Source organism: Danio rerio, chromosome 8, assembly GCF_049306965.1.
Source record: "Danio rerio strain Tuebingen ecotype United States chromosome 8, GRCz12tu, whole genome shotgun sequence".
In the NCBI taxonomy this organism is placed as follows: Eukaryota; Metazoa; Chordata; class Actinopteri; order Cypriniformes; family Danionidae; genus Danio; species Danio rerio.
The window spans coordinates 36,571,967-36,596,604 of NC_133183.1; the positions used below are offsets into that span (position 1 = coordinate 36,571,967).

Sequence of the window (24,638 nt, forward strand, 5' to 3'; positions counted from 1 at the left end):
ATCCTAACAAAACTAAAAAAAGTATAGGGTTCATCAGGCAGAGAAGCTTTTGGACTTTTAAAATGTGTTTTTGATTATCAGAGCCAATACATATCACACACTTCTAAACTGGTTTAAACTCACTGTAAACCACGATTACAGAGACATTCACATTGTATACACCGATCAAACGCACAGATCATCTAGTGTGTCTAATGGAGGCTCACTGACTCAAATAGACAAACAGTGCCTCACTGTCTGCATTTTACATTTCATTTCTACAGATAAAAATGATCTCAGATAAGGTTAAAAACATAAACTCGGTCGGAGTGTTGACCAAAAAAAAAATTTTATTTATTCATGCCTAAAAGTCACTGGATATTAAATAAATAAATAAATAAATAAATAAATAAATAAATATATAAATAAATAAATATCAATGGGCTATCTAAGTATATTGTCCTATATAAAATAATAAAGCTGTGAACTAAACTTTAGGTTTGGATAAGTCTTAATATTAGGCTATGTTGATTTTAAGGTAGGTATGATTAAGATTTATTTACAATTATAAATAAATTAAGGAAATCATGAGCTTAGAGAGTTTTAAACAATTTTTAACAGAGATTAACTTTTGTGGCAAACTAATTCGAATCTGATAAAGTACATCTAAAAACCGCCAATAGGTGGCAGTAAGAGGCCGCTTTATTTGAGTGAAGCTTTGAGCAGTTCATTCAGCCAAAGAAGCCAATAGGATGAACGGACAGTTGAATCAATCCCTGAATCATCGACTCACCCGAGTCTTCTTGGCGAAGGCCTGAATCGTTCGTGTAGGGAAACGTCGCTGTGTATTATTCAGAGATGGCCAACTGTTCTGCTGTTTATTTTATTTATTTTACTATCAATAAAATTAATATTAATAATGATAATATTGCCGGAAGTTGTACAGCGCATGCGTCACGTGTTCATCATCAGCATCCATGACAACCGTCCTGTGGGTGTTGTTTGAATCTCGCTGTGTCGATTGGCATCTGATCTCTGCGTCCTCCGTGACAATTTTTCCAGATTATCGATATTATTGATCGTTGGATACGTCGATTGATCGCCTGCTGTTCCCATCACTCAGGTTTGACCCTTTTTATTACGCTGTGCTTTGTGTTTGTGTTCAGTATGTCTTGTGTTCACTACAGGTTCCAGAGTCGACTCACCTACGACTCGCTCCAGTTTGAAGGCCTCAACATCAGCGCGGGGGAGCTGAAGCGGCAGATCATGAGGAGCAAGAGGCTGAAGTTCTGCCAGCTGAAGATCAGCAACGCCCAGACTGATGAAGGTGAGTTGAGGAAAAGACACTTCAACTGTTCTACGCTAACATTAGATGCGTTATATCAGACACTTCTGGAAGCTGTAAGGTGGTGCTGATGCTGACATGTAGGGATGTTTTGGCTGTTTTAAAAGGCTAATGGCTCTCAAAGTATACCGTGCTCCATAATTATGTGCTGATTCTGATTTTATTTTGCTGTCAGAATACACAGATGATGCTCTCATCCCTAAAAACACGTCGGTCATCATCAGACGGATCCCTGCGGCGGGACTGAAGTCCTCAAACAGAAGATTTGTTGGGTGAGTGCTGTGAAATGAGCACACGCGTCCTCTGTTAGATGTTATATGAAGACTCCTGGTCTGTCCCTGGTGTTTTAGTCACACAAGCTCCTTTGTTTTGCAGACATCAAGCTGGACGCTGGCGTGAACCTTCACCTAGAGCTGATCCTTCACTCCTCTCACTGGAGCAGTTGTTGAAGGTATTGAACAAATGAATAGCACAATAGCAAAACGCAATGTAAAGCACACAATATACGCACACGCACTCAGCTTCTTAGGGAGATTTGAGATTGTTTGAAGGGTTGAGGGTGAAAAAGATTCAAATGTGCAAATGCCTGTGAAACAGACTGAGAATCTGGCTGAGGCAAAGGCGTCAGAGGAGGACAAGCTGAAAGCGGTGATGTACCAGTCCAGCCTGTGCTACTACTCCAGCAGGTGAGCGTTCAGACACTGACAGGTTTGCTTTGTGAGAGATGTCTGAGCTGATTCTCATGGTTCTGATGTTCACTAGTGAGGCCATGAGGCTGCTTGGGATCCCGGGACACCACATTAGGCACTGCCCCACTAATGTGGTAACTGGGTTTTCCAAGCTCACGGTTGCTGTGAACTTGAGCTCTTGTCCTCATCAGTCAGATTGTTTGCTCAGAGTTTGACTGTCACTCCTCAATTCACAGGGCAGCCGCTCCGCGCCGCACAAGCGCATCCGGAAGAGCACAGGGATTCCCCGCAGCTTCCTGTTGGAGGTGGACGACCCAGACCGAAAGGGAGTCATGATAGACGGCAGCGGCAGATACGTCATTCCCATCATAGACGCGTGAGTAAACTGTACTTGGCATAGCCGCATGTTCTAGTGTTTGTCCAAATCTCACATGATGTCTGCTTGTGTGTGTTTGCGCTCGATCTGTTCAGTGAGGCCTATGCTGCTGAGAAGAGAAAGAGGCCGTCCTTCTCCTGCCAGACCGAGCCTTTGCCCTCCTCGTCCTCAGCAGGTGCGGCATCTTCGGTCCGGGACGCCGGAGGGAAACGGTCCCGCTCCCCATCTTCACCAGAGACGCGCGGCGACCAGAAGAGACCACGTCGCTGAGAGACCTTCATCCAAGAGACCTGGAGCCGACGTGTAAATATTGTACATAGTTTATTAATAAAAGATAATAAAGATTATAGCCGCATGAACTGTGTGGACTGGTTAACCTTCACTCCAGCAGTGCAACACACACACACACACACACACACACACACACACACACACACGAATGAATTCATAAACACAATATCATGAAGTTTTGCTTTAATTTAGGAAAAGAGAAACTCTTCCTTTGCTAAAATCTGATGGGTTTTTTTCAGCGTTCTTACTTCAGTCTTTAATGTCAGGTGATCCTTCAAATGTCAGTGTAAAGTGTTGAGTACACTACTAGTGCTCAGTCGTGTTTTTCATAGTTACCAGTGCCGATGGAGTTTTTTAAAGCGTCATATTCTGCTGGAAACGTTTCATTTGAATGGTAATGTCCCATAAGCGGAGGTCTTGTGAGTAACTTCACAAGTCGGTCAAAGTCTACACCGGTGACAAGCTCATCTACTCCCAGAACCTGCTACTCTCTACCTACACGTTGTCAGCTGATGTTTCAAAACCTCAACACTCGCATACAGAACAGCCTCAGCGTCTGCACCTCTTATCGGCACTAGCTGCAAGTCTACACCCCCTCTGTCCAGAAGTGAGCACAGCCTCTTGGTACCATCCCAGCAAGCATTTTTTTGGGGTGTTTAAAGGTGCCAACTGACCATCAAAAGTAAAAATGACTCATTTTATCTCATCCCAACAGGGAAACCACCAACAATAAAGAATGAGTTACTATCTGGTGTCATGGCTTTGCAATTAAAACAAGTTTAGTTATAATGGAGGTCATTGGGGGCAAAAACAGCCACTTGAACAATATGAACAATACATAAGGGTTAAAAGTCTAATAGACGGCTTGGTTAAAACCAGGCTAAATCTAGGCTGTCAGTGAGTGTGCACCCCTAACCCCGCCTCTCACAGTGACCTCACTAGCTCCGCTGAGTGCTTTGTGTCTCAGATTGCATGCAAGTCTGCAGCCAGATACTGCTGGAAGCTAGTCATCAAATACACAGGAACGAATGACTACACGTGTCAATCTGTCTATTAAACTATCTAATCTGTCTAGTCAGTCTTTTATTATCTTTTATATGCAAAAATATTCATTCATAAAAACATATGTATATATGAACACTGGGTCAAATAGGGTCCGTGCATTTTAAATCTAATAACAAAAATAACCCAATGTTGGTTTTGTCCATATTTAAATGAACGTGTGTAAACGCACGCTTTGATCAAACCTTTTATTCCCCTTGATGATATTGTGCTTTTTTTTCCCCTCAATGCCCTCCAAAGTTTCAATGTTTGGCCGTGTCTGCCATACCTGTTTTGTTTTAAAAAAAAAAAGGAAAAAAAAGGAATGCATCGGTTCCTGCATGTAGAATTCAGAAATCTCATGGCATTGAAAGAAAACTGGCAGCAGTTGAGTGCCGAGGTCAAAGGTCAGATGAGCAGGCATCACACCTGATAAACACCTGGGGCAACTGTACAGTAAAAAAAAAAAACAAAAAAAAAAAAACAACAAGATTAAGAAATATTGCTTTAATTTGAGAGAGACAAAAAAAACTCTTCCGTGTTAAAATTTGATGTTCCTCCAGCGTTCTTACGTCAGTCTTTAATGTCAGGTGATCCTTCAAATGTCAGTGTAAATTGTTGAGTGTACCATTAGTGCTCAGTCGTGTTTTTCATAGTTACCAGTGCCGATGGAGTTTTTTTTTTTTAGAGCGTCATATTCTGCTGGAAAAGTTTCATTTTAATGGTAATATGCCATGAGCGGAGGTGTATGAGTAACTTCACAAGTTGACCATAGTCTAGACCGATGACATGCTCATCGACTCCCAGAACCTGGCAGAACGAAATGTTGCAGCTCGTCCGGTCTTCAATGATGAGCCCAAAAGAGGCCACTTCACAGAGCCGGCCCAAGGCTTAAGAGAACTGAGAGGCAGGACAAGATGGCGGGCTGGACTTGGTTAACTTTAGATTTTACACAAATCTCATTGTTTTGTTTTTCACCTAAAATAGTAATTAAAACATCCAAGATGTGTTTTGCCTCATCAAAATGTGGAATTTGATCAGCAAACTACTCATTCTAAGACAACTATGCCTTGGGCTAAATGACTTGGCTTCAAGTACGATGCCACACGATTCAGAAATGAAGGTACAGACTGCACAAACAGATAAACGACATGATGCATCTCATTTCACCACAACTAAAGGCAGCGACAAAAAAAAAGTCAAGCTCTCACGATGATGACATTTCTCATGCAACCCTTTAGCAAGTCTACATAGTATTTATGCCTAAAAGTCACTGCATGGGTAAATAAGAAACAAGCAACACACACACACACACACACATATATATATATATATATCCATGGGCCACTGTAAAGTAATATGGTTCTGTCATAACGTTTTGAATGAAAATCTGCATTTGGATAAGACACCTTTAGTATAGTTTTGATTTTAAGGCATAATAAAGATCAAATGCAAGTACGAGTGGATTTACATTGAAAATTTCAAACGCATCAAGTAAACCATGTGCTAAGGAAATTTCAAACCATTTGGAACGCACAGAGACGAGCTTTTGTGCAAAATTGAACTTAAAGGTGCCTTTAAAAAAGTGTCAAAGTACTTTTGAAAACAAAAAAGCAAACCCCCAATAGGTGGCAGCAAGAGGCCGCTTTATTTGAGTAAAGCATTGAACGATTCATTCAGCCAAAGAAGCCAATAGGATGAACGGACAGTTGAATCAATCCCTGAATCATCGACTCACCCGAGTCTTCTTGGCGAAGGCCTGAATCGTTCGTGCAGGGAAACGTCGCTGTGTATTATTCAGAGATGGCCAACTGTTCTGCTGTTTATTTTATTATACTTATCGCAATGATTTTACTACTACTATCAATAAAATTAATATTAATAATGATAATATTGCCGGAAGTTGTACAGCGCATGCGTCACGTGTTCATCATCAGCATCCATGACAACCGTCCTGTGGGTGTTGTTTGAATCTCGCTGTGTCGATTGGCATCTGATCTCTGCGTCCTCCGTGACAATTTTTCCAGATTATCGATATTATTGATCGTTGGATACGTCGATTGATCGCCTGCTGTTCCCATCACTCAGGTTTGACCCTTTTTATTACGCTGTGCTTTGTGTTTGTGTTCAGTATGTCTTGTGTTCACTACAGGTTCCAGAGTCGACTCACCTACGACTCGCTCCAGTTTGAAGGCCTCAACATCAGCGCGGGGGAGCTGAAGCGGCAGATCATGAGGAGCAAGAGGCTGAAGTTCTGCCAGCTGAAGATCAGCAACGCCCAGACTGATGAAGGTGAGTTGAGGAAAAGACACTTCAACTGTTCTACGCTAACATTAGATGCGTTATATCAGACACTTCTGGAAGCTGTAAGGTGGTGCTGATGCTGACATGTAGGGATGTTTTGGCTGTTTTAAAAGGCTAATGGCTCTCAAAGTATACCGTGCTCCATAATTATGTGCTGATTCTGATTTTATTTTGCTGTCAGAATACACAGATGATGCTCTCATCCCTAAAAACACGTCGGTCATCATCAGACGGATCCCTGCGGCGGGACTGAAGTCCTCAAACAGAAGATTTGTTGGGTGAGTGCTGTGAAATGAGCACACGCGTCCTCTGTTAGATGTTATATGAAGACTCCTGGTCTGTCCCTGGTGTTTTAGTCACACAAGCTCCTTTGTTTTGCAGACATCAAGCTGGACGCTGGCGTGAACCTTCACCTAGAGCTGATCCTTCACTCCTCTCACTGGAGCAGTTGTTGAAGGTATTGAACAAATGAATAGCACAATAGCAAAACGCAATGTAAAGCACACAATATACGCACACGCACTCAGCTTCTTAGGGAGATTTGAGATTGTTTGAAGGGTTGAGGGTGAAAAAGATTCAAATGTGCAAATGCCTGTGAAACAGACTGAGAATCTGGCTGAGGCAAAGGCGTCAGAGGAGGACAAGCTGAAAGCGGTGATGTACCAGTCCAGCCTGTGCTACTACTCCAGCAGGTGAGCGTTCAGACACTGACAGGTTTGCTTTGTGAGAGATGTCTGAGCTGATTCTCATGGTTCTGATGTTCACTAGTGAGGCCATGAGGCTGCTTGGGATCCCGGGACACCACATTAGGCACTGCCCCACTAATGTGGTAACTGGGTTTTCCAAGCTCACGGTTGCTGTGAACTTGAGCTCTTGTCCTCATCAGTCAGATTGTTTGCTCAGAGTTTGACTGTCACTCCTCAATTCACAGGGCAGCCGCTCCGCGCCGCACAAGCGCATCCGGAAGAGCACAGGGATTCCCCGCAGCTTCCTGTTGGAGGTGGACGACCCAGACCGAAAGGGAGTCATGATAGACGGCAGCGGCAGATACGTCATTCCCATCATAGACGCGTGAGTAAACTGTACTTGGCATAGCCGCATGTTCTAGTGTTTGTCCAAATCTCACATGATGTCTGCTTGTGTGTGTTTGCGCTCGATCTGTTCAGTGAGGCCTATGCTGCTGAGAAGAGAAAGAGGCCGTCCTTCTCCTGCCAGACCGAGCCTTTGCCCTCCTCGTCCTCAGCAGGTGCGGCATCTTCGGTCCGGGACGCCGGAGGGAAACGGTCCCGCTCCCCATCTTCACCAGAGACGCGCGGCGACCAGAAGAGACCACGTCGCTGAGAGACCTTCATCCAAGAGACCTGGAGCCGACGTGTAAATATTGTACATAGTTTATTAATAAAAGATAATAAAGATTATAGCCGCATGAACTGTGTGGACTGGTTAACCTTCACTCCAGCAGTGCAACACACACACACACACACACACACACACACACACACACACGAATGAATTCATAAACACAATATCATGAAGTTTTGCTTTAATTTAGGAAAAGAGAAACTCTTCCTTTGCTAAAATCTGATGGGTTTTTTTCAGCGTTCTTACTTCAGTCTTTAATGTCAGGTGATCCTTCAAATGTCAGTGTAAAGTGTTGAGTACACTACTAGTGCTCAGTCGTGTTTTTCATAGTTACCAGTGCCGATGGAGTTTTTTAAAGCGTCATATTCTGCTGGAAACGTTTCATTTGAATGGTAATGTCCCATAAGCGGAGGTCTTGTGAGTAACTTCACAAGTCGGTCAAAGTCTACACCGGTGACAAGCTCATCTACTCCCAGAACCTGCTACTCTCTACCTACACGTTGTCAGCTGATGTTTCAAAACCTCAACACTCGCATACAGAACAGCCTCAGCGTCTGCACCTCTTATCGGCACTAGCTGCAAGTCTACACCCCCTCTGTCCAGAAGTGAGCACAGCCTCTTGGTACCATCCCAGCAAGCATTTTTTTGGGGTGTTTAAAGGTGCCAACTGACCATCAAAAGTAAAAATGACTCATTTTATCTCATCCCAACAGGGAAACCACCAACAATAAAGAATGAGTTACTATCTGGTGTCATGGCTTTGCAATTAAAACAAGTTTAGTTATAATGGAGGTCATTGGGGGCAAAAACAGCCACTTGAACAATATGAACAATACATAAGGGTTAAAAGTCTAATAGACGGCTTGGTTAAAACCAGGCTAAATCTAGGCTGTCAGTGAGTGTGCACCCCTAACCCCGCCTCTCACAGTGACCTCACTAGCTCCGCTGAGTGCTTTGTGTCTCAGATTGCATGCAAGTCTGCAGCCAGATACTGCTGGAAGCTAGTCATCAAATACACAGGAACGAATGACTACACGTGTCAATCTGTCTATTAAACTATCTAATCTGTCTAGTCAGTCTTTTATTATCTTTTATATGCAAAAATATTCATTCATAAAAACATATGTATATATGAACACTGGGTCAAATAGGGTCCGTGCATTTTAAATCTAATAACAAAAATAACCCAATGTTGGTTTTGTCCATATTTAAATGAACGTGTGTAAACGCACGCTTTGATCAAACCTTTTATTCCCCTTGATGATATTGTGCTTTTTTTTCCCCTCAATGCCCTCCAAAGTTTCAATGTTTGGCCGTGTCTGCCATACCTGTTTTGTTTTAAAAAAAAAAAGGAAAAAAAAGGAATGCATCGGTTCCTGCATGTAGAATTCAGAAATCTCATGGCATTGAAAGAAAACTGGCAGCAGTTGAGTGCCGAGGTCAAAGGTCAGATGAGCAGGCATCACACCTGATAAACACCTGGGGCAACTGTACAGTAAAAAAAAAAAACAAAAAAAAAAAAACAACAAGATTAAGAAATATTGCTTTAATTTGAGAGAGACAAAAAAAACTCTTCCGTGTTAAAATTTGATGTTCCTCCAGCGTTCTTACGTCAGTCTTTAATGTCAGGTGATCCTTCAAATGTCAGTGTAAATTGTTGAGTGTACCATTAGTGCTCAGTCGTGTTTTTCATAGTTACCAGTGCCGATGGAGTTTTTTTTTTTTAGAGCGTCATATTCTGCTGGAAAAGTTTCATTTTAATGGTAATATGCCATGAGCGGAGGTGTATGAGTAACTTCACAAGTTGACCATAGTCTAGACCGATGACATGCTCATCGACTCCCAGAACCTGGCAGAACGAAATGTTGCAGCTCGTCCGGTCTTCAATGATGAGCCCAAAAGAGGCCACTTCACAGAGCCGGCCCAAGGCTTAAGAGAACTGAGAGGCAGGACAAGATGGCGGGCTGGACTTGGTTAACTTTAGATTTTACACAAATCTCATTGTTTTGTTTTTCACCTAAAATAGTAATTAAAACATCCAAGATGTGTTTTGCCTCATCAAAATGTGGAATTTGATCAGCAAACTACTCATTCTAAGACAACTATGCCTTGGGCTAAATGACTTGGCTTCAAGTACGATGCCACACGATTCAGAAATGAAGGTACAGACTGCACAAACAGATAAACGACATGATGCATCTCATTTCACCACAACTAAAGGCAGCGACAAAAAAAAAGTCAAGCTCTCACGATGATGACATTTCTCATGCAACCCTTTAGCAAGTCTACATAGTATTTATGCCTAAAAGTCACTGCATGGGTAAATAAGAAACAAGCAACACACACACACACACACACATATATATATATATATATATCCATGGGCCACTGTAAAGTAATATGGTTCTGTCATAACGTTTTGAATGAAAATCTGCATTTGGATAAGACACCTTTAGTATAGTTTTGATTTTAAGGCATAATAAAGATCAAATGCAAGTACGAGTGGATTTACATTGAAAATTTCAAACGCATCAAGAAAACCATGTGCTAAGGAAATTTCAAACCATTTGGAACGCACAGAGACGAGCTTTTGTGCAAAATTGAACTTAAAGGTGCCTTTAAAAAAGTGTCAAAGTACTTTTGAAAACAAAAAAGCAAACCCCCAATAGGTGGCAGCAAGAGGCCGCTTTATTTGAGTAAAGCATTGAACGATTCATTCAGCCAAAGAAGCCAATAGGATGAACGGACAGTTGAATCAATCCCTGAATCATCGACTCACCCGAGTCTTCTTGGCGAAGGCCTGAATCGTTCGTGCAGGGAAACGTCGCTGTGTATTATTCAGAGATGGCCAACTGTTCTGCTGTTTATTTTATTATACTTATCGCAATGATTTTACTACTACTATCAATAAAATTAATATTAATAATGATAATATTGCCGGAAGTTGTACAGCGCATGCGTCACGTGTTCATCATCAGCATCCATGACAACCGTCCTGTGGGTGTTGTTTGAATCTCGCTGTGTCGATTGGCATCTGATCTCTGCGTCCTCCGTGACAATTTCTCCAGATTATCGATATTATTGATCGTTGGATACGTCGATTGATCGCCTGCTGTTCCCATCACTCAGGTTTGACCCTTTTTATTACGCTGTGCTTTGTGTTTGTGTTCAGTATGTCTTGTGTTCACTACAGGTTCCAGAGTCGACTCACCTACGACTCGCTCCAGTTTGAAGGCCTCAACATCAGCGCGGGGGAGCTGAAGCGGCAGATCATGAGGAGCAAGAGGCTGAAGTTCTGCCAGCTGAAGATCAGCAACGCCCAGACTGATGAAGGTGAGTCGAGGAAAAGACACTTCAACTGTTCTACGCTAACATTAGATGCGTTATATCAGACACTTCTGGAAGCTGTAAGGTGGTGCTGATGCTGACATGTAGGGATGTTTTGGCTGTTTTAAAAGGCTAATGGCTCTCAAAGTATACCGTGCTCCATAATTATGTGCTGATTCTGATTTTATTTTGCTGTCAGAATACACAGATGATGCTCTCATCCCTAAAAACACGTCGGTCATCATCAGACGGATCCCTGCGGCGGGACTGAAGTCCTCAAACAGAAGATTTGTTGGGTGAGTGCTGTGAAATGAGCACACGCGTCCTCTGTTAGATGTTATATGAAGACTCCTGGTCTGTCCCTGGTGTTTTAGTCACACAAGCTCCTTTGTTTTGCAGACATCAAGCTGGACGCTGGCGTGAACCTTCACCTAGAGCTGATCCTTCACTCCTCTCACTGGAGCAGTTGTTGAAGGTATTGAACAAATGAATAGCACAATAGCAAAACGCAATGTAAAGCACACAATATACGCACACGCACTCAGCTTCTTAGGGAGATTTGAGATTGTTTGAAGGGTTGAGGGTGAAAAAGATTCAAATGTGCAAATGCCTGTGAAACAGACTGAGAATCTGGCTGAGGCAAAGGCGTCAGAGGAGGACAAGCTGAAAGCGGTGATGTACCAGTCCAGCCTGTGCTACTACTCCAGCAGGTGAGCGTTCAGACACTGACAGGTTTGCTTTGTGAGAGATGTCTGAGCTGATTCTCATGGTTCTGATGTTCACTAGTGAGGCCATGAGGCTGCTTGGGATCCCGGGACACCACATTAGGCACTGCCCCACTAATGTGGTAACTGGGTTTTCCAAGCTCACGGTTGCTGTGAACTTGAGCTCTTGTCCTCATCAGTCAGATTGTTTGCTCAGAGTTTGACTGTCACTCCTCAATTCACAGGGCAGCCGCTCCGCGCCGCACAAGCGCATCCGGAAGAGCACAGGGATTCCCCGCAGCTTCCTGTTGGAGGTGGACGACCCAGACCGAAAGGGAGTCATGATAGACGGCAGCGGCAGATACGTCATTCCCATCATAGACGCGTGAGTAAACTGTACTTGGCATAGCCGCATGTTCTAGTGTTTGTCCAAATCTCACATGATGTCTGCTTGTGTGTGTTTGCGCTCGATCTGTTCAGTGAGGCCTATGCTGCTGAGAAGAGAAAGAGGCCGTCCTTCTCCTGCCAGACCGAGCCTTTGCCCTCCTCGTCCTCAGCAGGTGCGGCATCTTCGGTCCGGGACGCCGGAGGGAAACGGTCCCGCTCCCCATCTTCACCAGAGACGCGCGGCGACCAGAAGAGACCACGTCGCTGAGAGACCTTCATCCAAGAGACCTGGAGCCGACGTGTAAATATTGTACATAGTTTATTAATAAAAGATAATAAAGATTATAGCCGCATGAACTGTGTGGACTGGTTAACCTTCACTCCAGCAGTGCAACACACACACACACACACACACACACACACACACACACGAATGAATTCATAAACACAATATCATGAAGTTTTGCTTTAATTTAGGAAAAGAGAAACTCTTCTGGGCTAAAATCTGATGGGTTTTTTTCAGCGTTCTTACTTCAGTCTTTAATGTCAGGTGATCCTTCAAATGTCAGTGTAAAGTGTTGAGTACACTATTAGTGCTCAGTCGTGTTTTTCATAGTTACCAGTGCCGATGGAGTTTTTTAAAGCGTCATATTCTGCTGGAAACGTTTCATTTGAATGGTAATGTCCCATAAGCGGAGGTCTTGTGAGTAACTTCACAAGTCGGTCAAAGTCTACACCGGTGACAAGCTCATCTACTCCCAGAACCTGCTACTCTCTACCTACACGTTGTCAGCTGATGTTTCAAAACCTCAACACTCGCATACAGAACAGCCTCAGCGTCTGCACCTCTTATCGGCACTAGCTGCAAGTCTACACCCCCTCTGTCCAGAAGTGAGCACAGCCTCTTGGTACCATCCCAGCAAGCATTTTTTTGGGGTGTTTAAAGGTGCCAACTGACCATCAAAAGTAAAAATGACTCATTTTATCTCATCCCAACAGGGAAACCACCAACAATAAAGAATGAGTTACTATCTGGTGTCATGGCTTTGCAATTAAAACAAGTTTAGTTATAATGGAGGTCATTGGGGGCAAAAACAGCCACTTGAACAATATGAACAATACATAAGGGTTAAAAGTCTAATAGACGGCTTGGTTAAAACCAGGCTAAATCTAGGCTGTCAGTGAGTGTGCACCCCTAACCCCGCCTCTCACAGTGACCTCACTAGCTCCGCTGAGTGCTTTGTGTCTCAGATTGCATGCAAGTCTGCAGCCAGATACTGCTGGAAGCTAGTCATCAAATACACAGGAACGAATGACTACACGTGTCAATCTGTCTATTAAACTATCTAATCTGTCTAGTCAGTCTTTTATTATCTTTTATATGCAAAAATATTCATTCATAAAAACATATGTATATATGAACACTGGGTCAAATAGGGTCCGTGCATTTTAAATCTAATAACAAAAATAACCCAATGTTGGTTTTGTCCATATTTAAATGAACGTGTGTAAACGCACGCTTTGATCAAACCTTTTATTCCCCTTGATGATATTGTGCTTTTTTTTCCCCTCAATGCCCTCCAAAGTTTCAATGTTTGGCCGTGTCTGCCATACCTGTTTTGTTTTAAAAAAAAAAAGGAAAAAAAAAGGAATGCATCGGTTCCTGCATGTAGAATTCAGAAATCTCATGGCATTGAAAGAAAACTGGCAGCAGTTGAGTGCCGAGGTCAAAGGTCAGATGAGCAGGCATCACACCTGATAAACACCTGGGGCAACTGTACAGTAAAAAAAAAAAAACAAAAAAAAAAAAACAACAAGATTAAGAAATATTGCTTTAATTTGAGAGAGACAAAAAAAAACTCTTCCGTGTTAAAATTTGATGTTCCTCCAGCGTTCTTACGTCAGTCTTTAATGTCAGGTGATCCTTCAAATGTCAGTGTAAATTGTTGAGTGTACCATTAGTGCTCAGTCGTGTTTTTCATAGTTACCAGTGCCGATGGAGTTTTTTTTTTTTAGAGCGTCATATTCTGCTGGAAAAGTTTCATTTTAATGGTAATATGCCATGAGCGGAGGTGTATGAGTAACTTCACAAGTTGACCATAGTCTAGACCGATGACATGCTCATCGACTCCCAGAACCTGGCAGAACGAAATGTTGCAGCTCGTCCGGTCTTCAATGATGAGCCCAAAAGAGGCCACTTCACAGAGCCGGCCCAAGGCTTAAGAGAACTGAGAGGCAGGACAAGATGGCGGGCTGGACTTGGTTAACTTTAGATTTTACACAAATCTCATTGTTTTGTTTTTCACCTAAAATAGTAATTAAAACATCCAAGATGTGTTTTGCCTCATCAAAATGTGGAATTTGATCAGCAAACTACTCATTCTAAGACAACTATGCCTTGGGCTAAATGACTTGGCTTCAAGTACGATGCCACACGATTCAGAAATGAAGGTACAGACTGCACAAACAGATAAACGACATGATGCATCTCATTTCACCACAACTAAAGGCAGCGACAAAAAAAAAGTCAAGCTCTCACGATGATGACATTTCTCATGCAACCCTTTAGCAAGCCTACATAGTATTTATGCCTAAAAGTCACTGCATGGGTAAATAAGAAACAAGCAACACACACACACACACACACACACATATATATATATATATATATCCATGGGCCACTGTAAAGTAATATGGTTCTGTCATAACGTTTTGAATGAAAATCTGCATTTGGATAAGACACCTTTAGTATAGTTTTGATTTTAAGGCATAATAAAGATCAAATGCAAGTACGAGTGGATTTACATTGAAAATTTCAAACGCATCAAGTAAACCATGTGCTAAGGAAATTTCAAACCATTTGGAACGCACAGAGACGAGCTTTTGTGCAAAAATGAACTTAAAGGTGCCTTTAAAAAAGTGTCAAAGTACTTTTGAAAACAAAAAAGCAAACCCCCAATAGGTGGCAGCAAGAGGCCGCTTTATTTGAGTAAAGCATTGAACGATTCATTCAGCCAAAGAAGCCAATAGGATGAACGGACAGTTGAATCAATCCCTGAATCATCGACTCACCCGAGTCTTCTTGGCGAAGGCCTGAATCGTTCGTGCAGGGAAACGTCGCTGTGTATTATTCAGAGATGGCCAACTGTTCTGCTGTTTATTTTATTATACTTATCGCAATGATTTTACTACTACTATCAATAAAATTAATATTAATAATGATAATATTGCCGGAAGTTGTACAGCGCATGCGTCACGTGTTCATCATCAGCATCCATGACAACCGTCCTGTGGGTGTTGTTTGAATCTCGCTGTGTCGATTGGCATCTGATCTCTGCGTCCTCCGTGACAATTTTTCCAGATTATCGATATTATTGATCGTTGGATACGTCGATTGATCGCCTGCTGTTCCCATCACTCAGGTTTGACCCTTTTTATTACGCTGTGCTTTGTGTTTGTGTTCAGTATGTCTTGTGTTCACTACAGGTTCCAGAGTCGACTCACCTACGACTCGCTCCAGTTTGAAGGCCTCAACATCAGCGCGGGGGAGCTGAAGCGGCAGATCATGAGGAGCAAGAGGCTGAAGTTCTGCCAGCTGAAGATCAGCAACGCCCAGACTGATGAAGGTGAGTTGAGGAAAAGACACTTCAACTGTTCTACGCTAACATTAGATGCGTTATATCAGACACTTCTGGAAGCTGTAAGGTGGTGCTGATGCTGACATGTAGGGATGTTTTGGCTGTTTTAAAAGGCTAATGGCTCTCAAAGTATACCGTGCTCCATAATTATGTGCTGATTCTGATTTTATTTTGCTGTCAGAATACACAGATGATGCTCTCATCCCTAAAAACACGTCGGTCATCATCAGACGGATCCCTGCGGCGGGACTGAAGTCCTCAAACAGAAGATTTGTTGGGTGAGTGCTGTGAAATGAGCACACGCGTCCTCTGTTAGATGTTATATGAAGACTCCTGGTCTGTCCCTGGTGTTTTAGTCACACAAGCTCCTTTGTTTTGCAGACATCAAGCTGGACGCTGGCGTGAACCTTCACCTAGAGCTGATCCTTCACTCCTCTCACTGGAGCAGTTGTTGAAGGTATTGAACAAATGAATAGCACAATAGCAAAACGCAATGTAAAGCACACAATATACGCACACGCACTCAGCTTCTTAGGGAGATTTGAGATTGTTTGAAGGGTTGAGGGTGAAAAAGATTCAAATGTGCAAATGCCTGTGAAACAGACTGAGAATCTGGCTGAGGCAAAGGCGTCAGAGGAGGACAAGCTGAAAGCGGTGATGTACCAGTCCAGCCTGTGCTACTACTCCAGCAGGTGAGCGTTCAGACACTGACAGGTTTGCTTTGTGAGAGATGTCTGAGCTGATTCTCATGGTTCTGATGTTCACTAGTGAGGCCATGAGGCTGCTTGGGATCCCGGGACACCACATTAGGCACTGCCCCACTAATGTGGTAACTGGGTTTTCCAAGCTCACGGTTGCTGTGAACTTGAGCTCTTGTCCTCATCAGTCAGATTGTTTGCTCAGAGTTTGACTGTCACTCCTCAATTCACAGGGCAGCCGCTCCGCGCCGCACAAGCGCATCCGGAAGAGCACAGGGATTCCCCGCAGCTTCCTGTTGGAGGTGGACGACCCAGACCGAAAGGGAGTCATGATAGACGGCAGCGGCCGATACGTCATTCCCATCATAGACGCGTGAGTAAACTGTACTTGGCATAGCCGCATGTTCTAGTGTTTGTCCAAATCTCACATGATGTCTGCTTGTGTGTGTTTGCGCTCGATCTGTTCAGTGAGGCCTATGCTGCTGAGAAGAGAAAGAGGCCGTCCTTCTCCTGCCAGACCGAGCCTTTGCCCTCCTCGTCCTCAGCAGGTGCGGCATCTTCGGTCCGGGACGCCGGAGGGAAACGGTCCCGCTCCCCATCTTCACCAGAGACGCGCGGCGACCAGAAGAGACCACGTCGCTGAGAGACCTTCATCCAAGAGACCTGGAGCCGACGTGTAAATATTGTACATAGTTTATTAATAAAAGATAATAAAGATTATAGCCGCATGAACTGTGTGGACTGGTTAACCTTCACTCCAGCAGTGCAACACACACATACACACACACACACACACACACACACGAATGAATTCATAAACACAATATCATGAAGTTTTGCTTTAATTTAGGAAAAGAGAAACTCTTCTGGGCTAAAATCTGATGGGTTTTTTTCAGCGTTCTTACTTCAGTCTTTAATGTCAGGTGATCCTTCAAATGTCAGTGTAAAGTGTTGAGTACACTATTAGTGCTCAATCGTGTTTTTCATAGTTACCAGTGCCGATGGAGTTTTTTGAAGCGTCATATTCTGCTGGAAACGTTTCATTTGAATGGTAATGTCCCATAAGCGGAGGTCTTGTGAGTAACTTCACAAGTCGGTCAAAGTCTACACCGGTGACAAGCTCATCTACTCCCAGAACCTGCTACTCTCTACCTACACGTTGTCAGCTGATGTTTCAAAACCTCAACACTCGCATACAGAACAGCCTCAGCGTCTGCACCACTTATCGGCACTAGCTGCAAGTCTACACCCCCTCTGTCCAGAAGTGAGCACAGCCTCTTGGTACCATCCCAGCAAGCATTTTTTTGGGGTGTTTAAAGGTGCCAACTGACCATCAAAAGTAAAAATGACTCATTTTATCTCATCCCAACAGGGAAACCACCAACAATAAAGAATGAGTTACTATCTGGTGTCATGGCTTTGCAATTAAAACAAGTTTAGTTATAATGGAGGTCATTGGGGGCAAAAACAGCCACTTGAACAATATGAACAATACATAAGGGTTAAAAGTCTAATAGACGGCTTGGTTAAAACCAGGCTAAATCTAGGCTGTCAGTGAGTGTGCACCCCTAACCCCGCCTCTCACAGTGACCTCACTAGCTCCGCTGAGTGCTTTGTGTCTCAGATTGCATGCAAGTCTGCAGCCAGATACTGCTGGAAGCTAGTCATCAAATACACAGGAACGAATGACTACACGTGTCAATCTGTCTATTAAACTATCTAATCTGTCTAGTCAGTCTTTTATTATCTTTTATATGCAAAAATATTCATTCATAAAAACATATGTATATATGAACACTGGGTCAAATAGGGTCCGTGCATTTTAAATCTAATAACAAAATTAACCCAATGTTGGTTTTGTCCATATTTAAATGAACGTGTGTAAACGCACGCTTTGATCAAACCTTTTATTCCCCTTGATGATATTGTGCTTTTTTTTCCCCTCAATGCCCTCCAAAGTTTCAATGTTTGGCCGTGTCTGCCATATCTGTTTTGTTTAAAAAAAAAAAAGGAAAAAAAAGGAATGCATCGGTTCCTGCATGTAGAATTCAGAAATCTCATGGCATTGAAAGAAAACTGGCAGCAGTTGAGTGCCGAGGTCAAAGGTCAGATGAGCAGGCATCACACCTGATAAACACCTGGGGCAACTGTACAGTAAAAAAAAACAAGCAAAAAAAACAACAAGATTAAGAAATATTGCTTTAATTTGAGAGAGACAAAAAAAACTCTTCCGTGTTAAAATTTGATGTTCCTCCAGCGTTCTTACGTCAGTCTTTAATGTCAGGTGATCCTTCAAATGTCAGTGTAAATTGTTGAGTGTACCATTAGTGCTCAGTCGTGTTTTTCATAGTTACCAGTGCCGATGGAGTTTTTTTTTTTAGAGCGTCATATTCTGCTGGAAAAGTTTCATTTTAATGGTAATATGCCATGAGCGGAGGTGTATGAGTAACTTCACAAGTTGACCATAGTCTAGAGCGATGACATGCTCATCTACTCCCAGAACCTGGCAGAACGAAATGTTGCAGCTCGTCCGGTCTTCAATGATGAGCCCAAAAGAGGCCACTTCACAGAGCCGGCCCAAGGCTTAAGAGAACTGAGAGGCAGGACAAGATGGCGGGCTGGACTTGGTTAACTTTAGATTTTACACAAATCTCATTGTTTTGTTTTTCACCTAAAATAGTAATTAAAACATCCAAGATGTGTTTTGCCTCATCAAAATGTGGAATTTGATCAGCAAACTACTCATTCTAAGACAACTATGCCTTGGGCTAAATGACTTGGCTTCAAGTACGATGCCACACGATTCAGAAATGAAGGTACAGACTGCACAAACAGATAAACGACATGATGCATCTCATTTCACCACAACTAAAGGCAGCGACAAAAAAAAAGTCAAGCTCTCACGATGATGACATTTCTCATGCAACCCTTTAGCAAGCCTACATAGTATTTATGCCTATAAGTCACTGCATGGGTAAATAAGAAACAAGCAACACACACATACTTGTTTTTGTGCATTGTGGGGGTCACCTGTCACGGTGGTTACGTAATGGGGACCGCCCTTTCTGATGATGTTAGAGACATAAAAAAATAGTTTGCCACACAAAAACACAAACTATTTCATAAAATCACTTCAGATTTTGGATATTCTGCAATTTTATTTTTAGACCTGACACAGTGGTCACTTGTGGGGACATTTCAGGTTTTGTGTAGAAGTGGGGTCCGCCACATACACAACCGATTTTTAGACAAAGTGGGGACCAATTCTACACACACTTTACTGGTTTTGAGACAAAGTAAGGACCAGTTCCAGATACACATTACCGGTATTGAGTCAAAGTAGGGACCAGGTCTACACACACATTACTGGTATTGAGTCAAAGTAAGGACCAGGTCTACACACACATTATCGGTATTGAGTCAAAGTAAGGACCAGATCTACACACACATTACCGGTATTGAGTCAAAGTAAGGACCAGGGGCCTCATGTATCAACGCTGCGTACGCACAAAAACTTTGCGTACGCCAGGTTTCACGCTCAGAATCGCTCACGTTTGGATTTACTAACAATGAACTGAACGTGGGAATGTGCGCAGGTTCACGGCAGCTTTCTGGCAGGCGTACGCACATTTTTTGTGCGTGTCTGTTTTATTTCCATTGGCGACTCCTAGAGGCAGTTGTGTTAAATTCTTCTCTACAAAGTGTCTGAGCCTTGCAATGGCAGCTGTATGAGACGGGTTCATATAGTAGGTATGTAACATTTCCATACCATACAGTTGACCAGCTAAACATTAAAGCGCAAATTGCAGCAGTCGCAATGTAATCTGAGCAATCTACCGCACACACATTGCTATAAAGACACTATCTGAAGATGAATTTGCATGCGTGAATCAGAAACATTTCCATTCAATAAATGTGCAAATAAAATATGATGCACAAACTTATTGATGATTCCTACTTGTCTTTCTCTTGATAAATAGTGGGCAAAATCTGATATGTAGCGGGGGAAAAAAGAAGAAAGAATTTATCAGACGCTGGATTCGAGCCGAGTTTACGCTCGAATTTGTCTGTACATGATCTCATGCTTCTTATGAGGTGCGCCACTGAGACCGCTTAGGGTATTGCAACATTTTTCAGTTATAAACCACACTATTTCTTTTTTAAATGCACTCAGTGCGATGTTCAGACCCAACTGTGTTAACCGTATCAGCTAAACTCCCACTCTATTTTTTTCTTTTGTTGTTAATTCCGGAGAACAAACTTGCAAATAACACCGCTTTTCTCCGGTCTACCTCCGAAAGCAGCACCTCCATTTCACATTCTGTTCAAAGTTTCTCTTTTTGCTTGATTTTGCCGTTGCTTTTTCGTTGGGTTTTGCCATTAGCATAGTCATTAGCATATTCATACGGGGGAGGAGGCAGGGAGGGGTTTTGCGCTCGTGCATGTTGCGCTCAGTTTCACATTCATTCAGATGTACAAAAGAATATGCGTGAGATTCGGCGTACGCAGTGTTTCATACATCTGAATTTTTTTCTGCGTACGCACATTTACAGCTTCGTGCGTACGCAATGTTTTAGTAAGATTTCCACGCAAGTCTTCGTACATGAGGCCCCAGATCTACACACACATCACTGGTTTTGAGTCAAAGTAGGGACCAGATCTACACACACATCACTGGTTTTGAGTCAAAGTAGGGACCAGATCTACACACACATCACTGGTTTTGAGTCAAAGCAAGGACCAGGGGCCTCATGTACGAAGACTTGCGTGGAAATCTTACTAAAACATTGCGTACGCACAAAGCTGTAAATGTGCGTACGCAGAAAAAAATTCAGATGTATGAAACTGTAGGGTCCAGCCAGTTGGTCCAATGACGGTATCCAATGGTGGATGAAGGTTCACTGCATGTTCGGTCTTTCCAGTGCACAATGTTGATTTATCTTAAACTTAACTCATATCTGACTCCAATTTTAGTATGAGATGGTTTAGAATATTAATATGTTTATCCTCGTTTTATCTGACTCCAATCATAAAACATTAAGAAGATTATATCAATATGTAATTTAGATAAATGTTTGAACCGTTTGTCTTCACTAGTAACTATTACATCCGTTCATTCGGGTGCTCATGTCGCTCAGAGAAATCGCCTCGGCCGAAGGCGTCCCTCACGGTCACACTCCGGTCAGTCTTGAATATTAAACAGAGGTAAATTGACTAATACTTTAGATGGCCGCTACCAGCGCGCTCGTTCTAAAATACTTTAGTTAGTCCCGCTTAGATGTACACCTTTGAGTTAAGACAATCATCATTTCTAATTAGAGGTTAGGGCATTAATATAAATGTACCCGACTACTGGACTCTATAGTAACTTTGGTTTTCACCAAGCCCATGGTTTCCCATATGAACTTAATTTAGAATAATATTACCTTCAAACAAAGGTCGGGTACCCAATCTAGGTTAGTCGTGCAACACCTTGTTGACCTAGACGGAAGTTATCGCCCTTTCCACCTAAGTACACATGAATCAATATCAAGAGTCAGCCGGATCGCTAAAACACAATTAGTGTGCCCAATGCTCCATCTCAATTGGATTTTAGTCCGTCTACTGACCTGACGCAAGACGTGCGGAAACAAGGATACAGCGTAATCTACTTGAATTAATAATTACAGAGTGAGCAAATATGGTCAAACATTACAATTTATTAGTCAGGTAAATGTATTATGCCAATTCAATCAGTCAATTCATAAATGATCAATACAAAAAATCAGATTATCAAAGATAAATCCAAGATGAAAAAGATGCATTCCTGACTTTGTAATATACATAACATGGGGCAGACCCCATGTTATGGGCTGATCTGGTTAGGCAGAATCGCCCTGAGTTTTTCTTAGACCTTACCTTAAATAATCCAAGAATTCCCTCAAGGAAGGGGGTGTGAACAAAAGGCATTCACACTTAGTGGCACACCCCTCTCAGTGGTTCAAAAGATGCCTGAAGTTATATATTTATTGTTCTGATTATGTCTATTTCTGAGAGAATGAGACCATTGTACCAATCGCACTGAGACATTTCAAATGATATCAAACATGATAGTTAAAGTCAGTTTGGTTAATCTAAAACATTGAAACATTGAAATGACCATATGTGTGACTTGGGGGGATGAAGCTGAGTCTCAGCATAGTCAGATGCAAATGCAGCAGGAACTGGTTTTTCACGCATTCCCCCCTGGTGGGTTGTGGAGTCCATTGGCCCTGTCTTCAGCTCATGTTTTTAATTGTCAAAGATATCAGAATATTTGCAATATTTCAATTCTTACAGAAACACTGCGTACGCCGAATCTCACGCATATTCTTTTGTACATCTGAATGAACGTAAAAAACTGAGCGCAACATGCACGAGCACAAAACCCCTCCCTGCCTCCTCCCCTGTATTAATATGCTAATGACTATGCTAATGGCAAAACCCAACAAAAAGCAATGGCAAAAGCAAGCAAAAACAGAAACTTTGAACAGAATGTGAATTGGAGGCGCTGCTTTCGGAGGTAGACCGGAGAAAAGCGGTGTTATTTGCACGTTTGTTTTCCGGAATTAACAACAAAAGAAAAAAATAGAGTGGGAGAGTTTAGCTGATGCGGTTAACACAGTTGGGTCTGAACATCGCACTGAGTGCATTAAAATAAAGAAATAGTGTGATTTATATCTGTAAAATGTTGCAGGTCGTTTGACAGTCTCAGTGGCGCTACTCGTAAGACGCATGTGATCATGAATTTATATGTTCGAGCATGAACTCGGCTCGAATCCAGCGTCTGATGAACTCTTTCTTGTTTTTTCCCCCGCTACATATCAGATTTTGCCAACTATTTATCACGAGAAAGACAAGTAGGAATAATCAATAACTTCATATCAATAAGCATCATATTTTATTTGCACATTTATTGAATGGAAATGTTTCTGATTCACGCATGCAAATTCATCTTCAGATAGTGTCTTTATAGCAATGTGCGTGTGGTAGATCGCTCAGATTACATTGGGAAAACAGGCGACTGCTGCAAATTGTGCTTTAATGTTTAGCTGGTCAAATGTATGGTATGGAAACCTTATATACCTGCTGAACCCGTCTCATACAGCTGCCATTGCAAGGCTCAGACACTTTGTAGAGAGGAATTTAACACAACTGCCTCTAGGAGTCGCCAATGGAAATAAAACAGACACGCACAAAAAATGTGCGTACGCCTGCCAGAAAGCTGCCGTGAAGCTGCGCACATTCCCACGTTTAGTTCATCGTTAGTAAATCCAAACGTGAGCGATTCTGAGCGTGAAACCTGGCGTACGCAAAGTTTTTGTGCGTACGCAGCGTTGATACATGAGGCCCCAGATGTACACACACATTACCGTTTTTTAGTCAAAGTAAGGACCAGTTCTACACACACATTACCGGTTTTTAGGCAACGTGGGGATCAGATCAGCACCCTTACCAATATTAAATTTTAAACCTCAATCAAGTAATTTGACAGTAAACTGCTTTAGAATTTTCATTTGAAGAGCAGGTCAGTTTATAAAAAATGTAATTTGAATACAGAAGGAACCTCAAGATCCAAACAGGAAATGGTCCAGAATAGATTTAATAAATGTTATATTTATTATAAATAATTTCCACAAAACCTCTAAACACAAAAAAAACAGTAAACACAAAATCCATGAAACTCTCTTGCTTGTCTAAAAGCAGTTCTCATTGGGTATAACAAGCTTCCACATAACTCTTCCATGTCTGCGTGCACATTTAGTTAAGTGCAATAGCAAATAATATTAAACGGTTAGTTCACCTCAAAATGAAGATTCTTTTATTAATTCCTCTCCTTCAAATTGTTTCAATCCCTTGCTGTCTATGGAGGATGAGGAGTTCTTGCACTTCATCTAAGTTATCTTCCTTTGAGTCTGAAGAAGAATGAAGGTCTCAGGGGATTAGAGTGAGATGAGGGCAAGTAATTAATAATATAATGTACATTTTTGGGTAAACTCTTAAAACCCACCAGTATGTTCTATTTCTGTTTCTGTCGTATTTTAACTATTTGAAAAAAAAAACATTAAAAATATTTTAAAATATATTAATAAAGAACTGAACCCCACAAATGCAAAGAGACCTTCATCATATAACCAAGCCACCAAAACTCCAAATAGACATCATTTGTTAAGCATTAACTCTACATTAATAGTAAGCAGTTTATAAACACAGCTAGATGCTCTATTGTTGACTTATAAGCATGTGTAATGTGCTCAATTTTTGTGTTTTCATACTTTGTTTATAATTCATTTTTCATAACTAAATGAAGTATTGCATTATTTACAAACTGTCTAAGAATAATTGGTGTTTTTTAAGATCATTAAGAATGAGTAAATAAATGATTAAAAAACTATATAAATGAACATTTATACATTTACTATTCAGGCATATAATCAGGGCTAAAAAAAAAAGAAAAAAAAAAGAAAATCCAATCGGT

General features: G+C 41.9%; 4 protein-coding genes across 8 annotated transcripts; all 4 read left to right on the top strand.

The window, feature by feature from the left end:
- Positions 1–722: 722 nt before the first annotated feature.
- On the top strand, positions 723–3,947 carry LOC573060 (E3 ubiquitin-protein ligase RBBP6-like). Of its 2 annotated transcripts, XM_073909775.1 has the most exons (7): positions 723–1,306; positions 1,500–1,596; positions 1,700–1,775; positions 1,922–2,010; positions 2,087–2,147; positions 2,250–2,389; positions 2,485–3,947. In XM_073909775.1, exons 1-7 carry the CDS (start codon positions 1,147–1,149, stop codon positions 2,657–2,659), a joined length of 798 nt encoding a protein of 265 aa, XP_073765876.1. In that variant the 5' UTR covers positions 723–1,146; the 3' UTR covers positions 2,660–3,947. The 2 variants fall into 2 exon arrangements, with proteins under 2 accessions (XP_073765876.1, NP_001296568.1); NM_001309639.1 differs by lacking the exon at positions 2,087–2,147 and having other exon boundaries at positions 921–1,306; positions 2,485–2,748.
- Positions 3,948–5,354: 1,407 nt separating this feature from the next.
- LOC100006889 (E3 ubiquitin-protein ligase RBBP6-like) lies at positions 5,355–8,878 on the top strand. Of its 2 annotated transcripts, XM_073908996.1 has the most exons (7): positions 5,355–6,013; positions 6,207–6,303; positions 6,407–6,482; positions 6,629–6,717; positions 6,794–6,854; positions 6,957–7,096; positions 7,192–8,878. In XM_073908996.1, exons 1-7 carry the CDS (start codon positions 5,854–5,856, stop codon positions 7,364–7,366), a joined length of 798 nt encoding a protein of 265 aa, XP_073765097.1. In that variant the 5' UTR covers positions 5,355–5,853; the 3' UTR covers positions 7,367–8,878. The 2 variants fall into 2 exon arrangements, with proteins under 2 accessions (XP_073765097.1, NP_001296570.1); NM_001309641.1 differs by lacking the exon at positions 6,794–6,854 and having other exon boundaries at positions 5,640–6,013; positions 7,192–7,455.
- A 1,295-nt stretch (positions 8,879–10,173) lies between these two features.
- zgc:77614 lies at positions 10,174–13,583 on the top strand. 2 transcript variants are annotated; one of them, XM_073909261.1, is made up of 7 exons: positions 10,174–10,720; positions 10,914–11,010; positions 11,114–11,189; positions 11,336–11,424; positions 11,501–11,561; positions 11,664–11,803; positions 11,899–13,583. In XM_073909261.1, exons 1-7 carry the CDS (start codon positions 10,561–10,563, stop codon positions 12,071–12,073), a joined length of 798 nt encoding a protein of 265 aa, XP_073765362.1. In that variant the 5' UTR covers positions 10,174–10,560; the 3' UTR covers positions 12,074–13,583. The 2 variants fall into 2 exon arrangements, with proteins under 2 accessions (XP_073765362.1, NP_957188.1); NM_200894.3 differs by lacking the exon at positions 11,501–11,561 and having other exon boundaries at positions 10,375–10,720; positions 11,899–12,162.
- Positions 13,584–14,817: 1,234 nt separating this feature from the next.
- On the top strand, positions 14,818–16,873 carry si:busm1-37i06.3. Of its 2 annotated transcripts, XM_073909208.1 has the most exons (7): positions 14,818–15,431; positions 15,625–15,721; positions 15,825–15,900; positions 16,047–16,135; positions 16,212–16,272; positions 16,375–16,514; positions 16,610–16,867. In XM_073909208.1, exons 1-7 carry the CDS (start codon positions 15,272–15,274, stop codon positions 16,782–16,784), a joined length of 798 nt encoding a protein of 265 aa, XP_073765309.1. In that variant the 5' UTR covers positions 14,818–15,271; the 3' UTR covers positions 16,785–16,867. The 2 variants fall into 2 exon arrangements, with proteins under 2 accessions (XP_073765309.1, NP_001296571.1); NM_001309642.1 differs by lacking the exon at positions 16,212–16,272 and having other exon boundaries at positions 15,072–15,431; positions 16,610–16,873.
- The last annotated feature ends 7,765 nt before the right edge of the window (positions 16,874–24,638 follow it).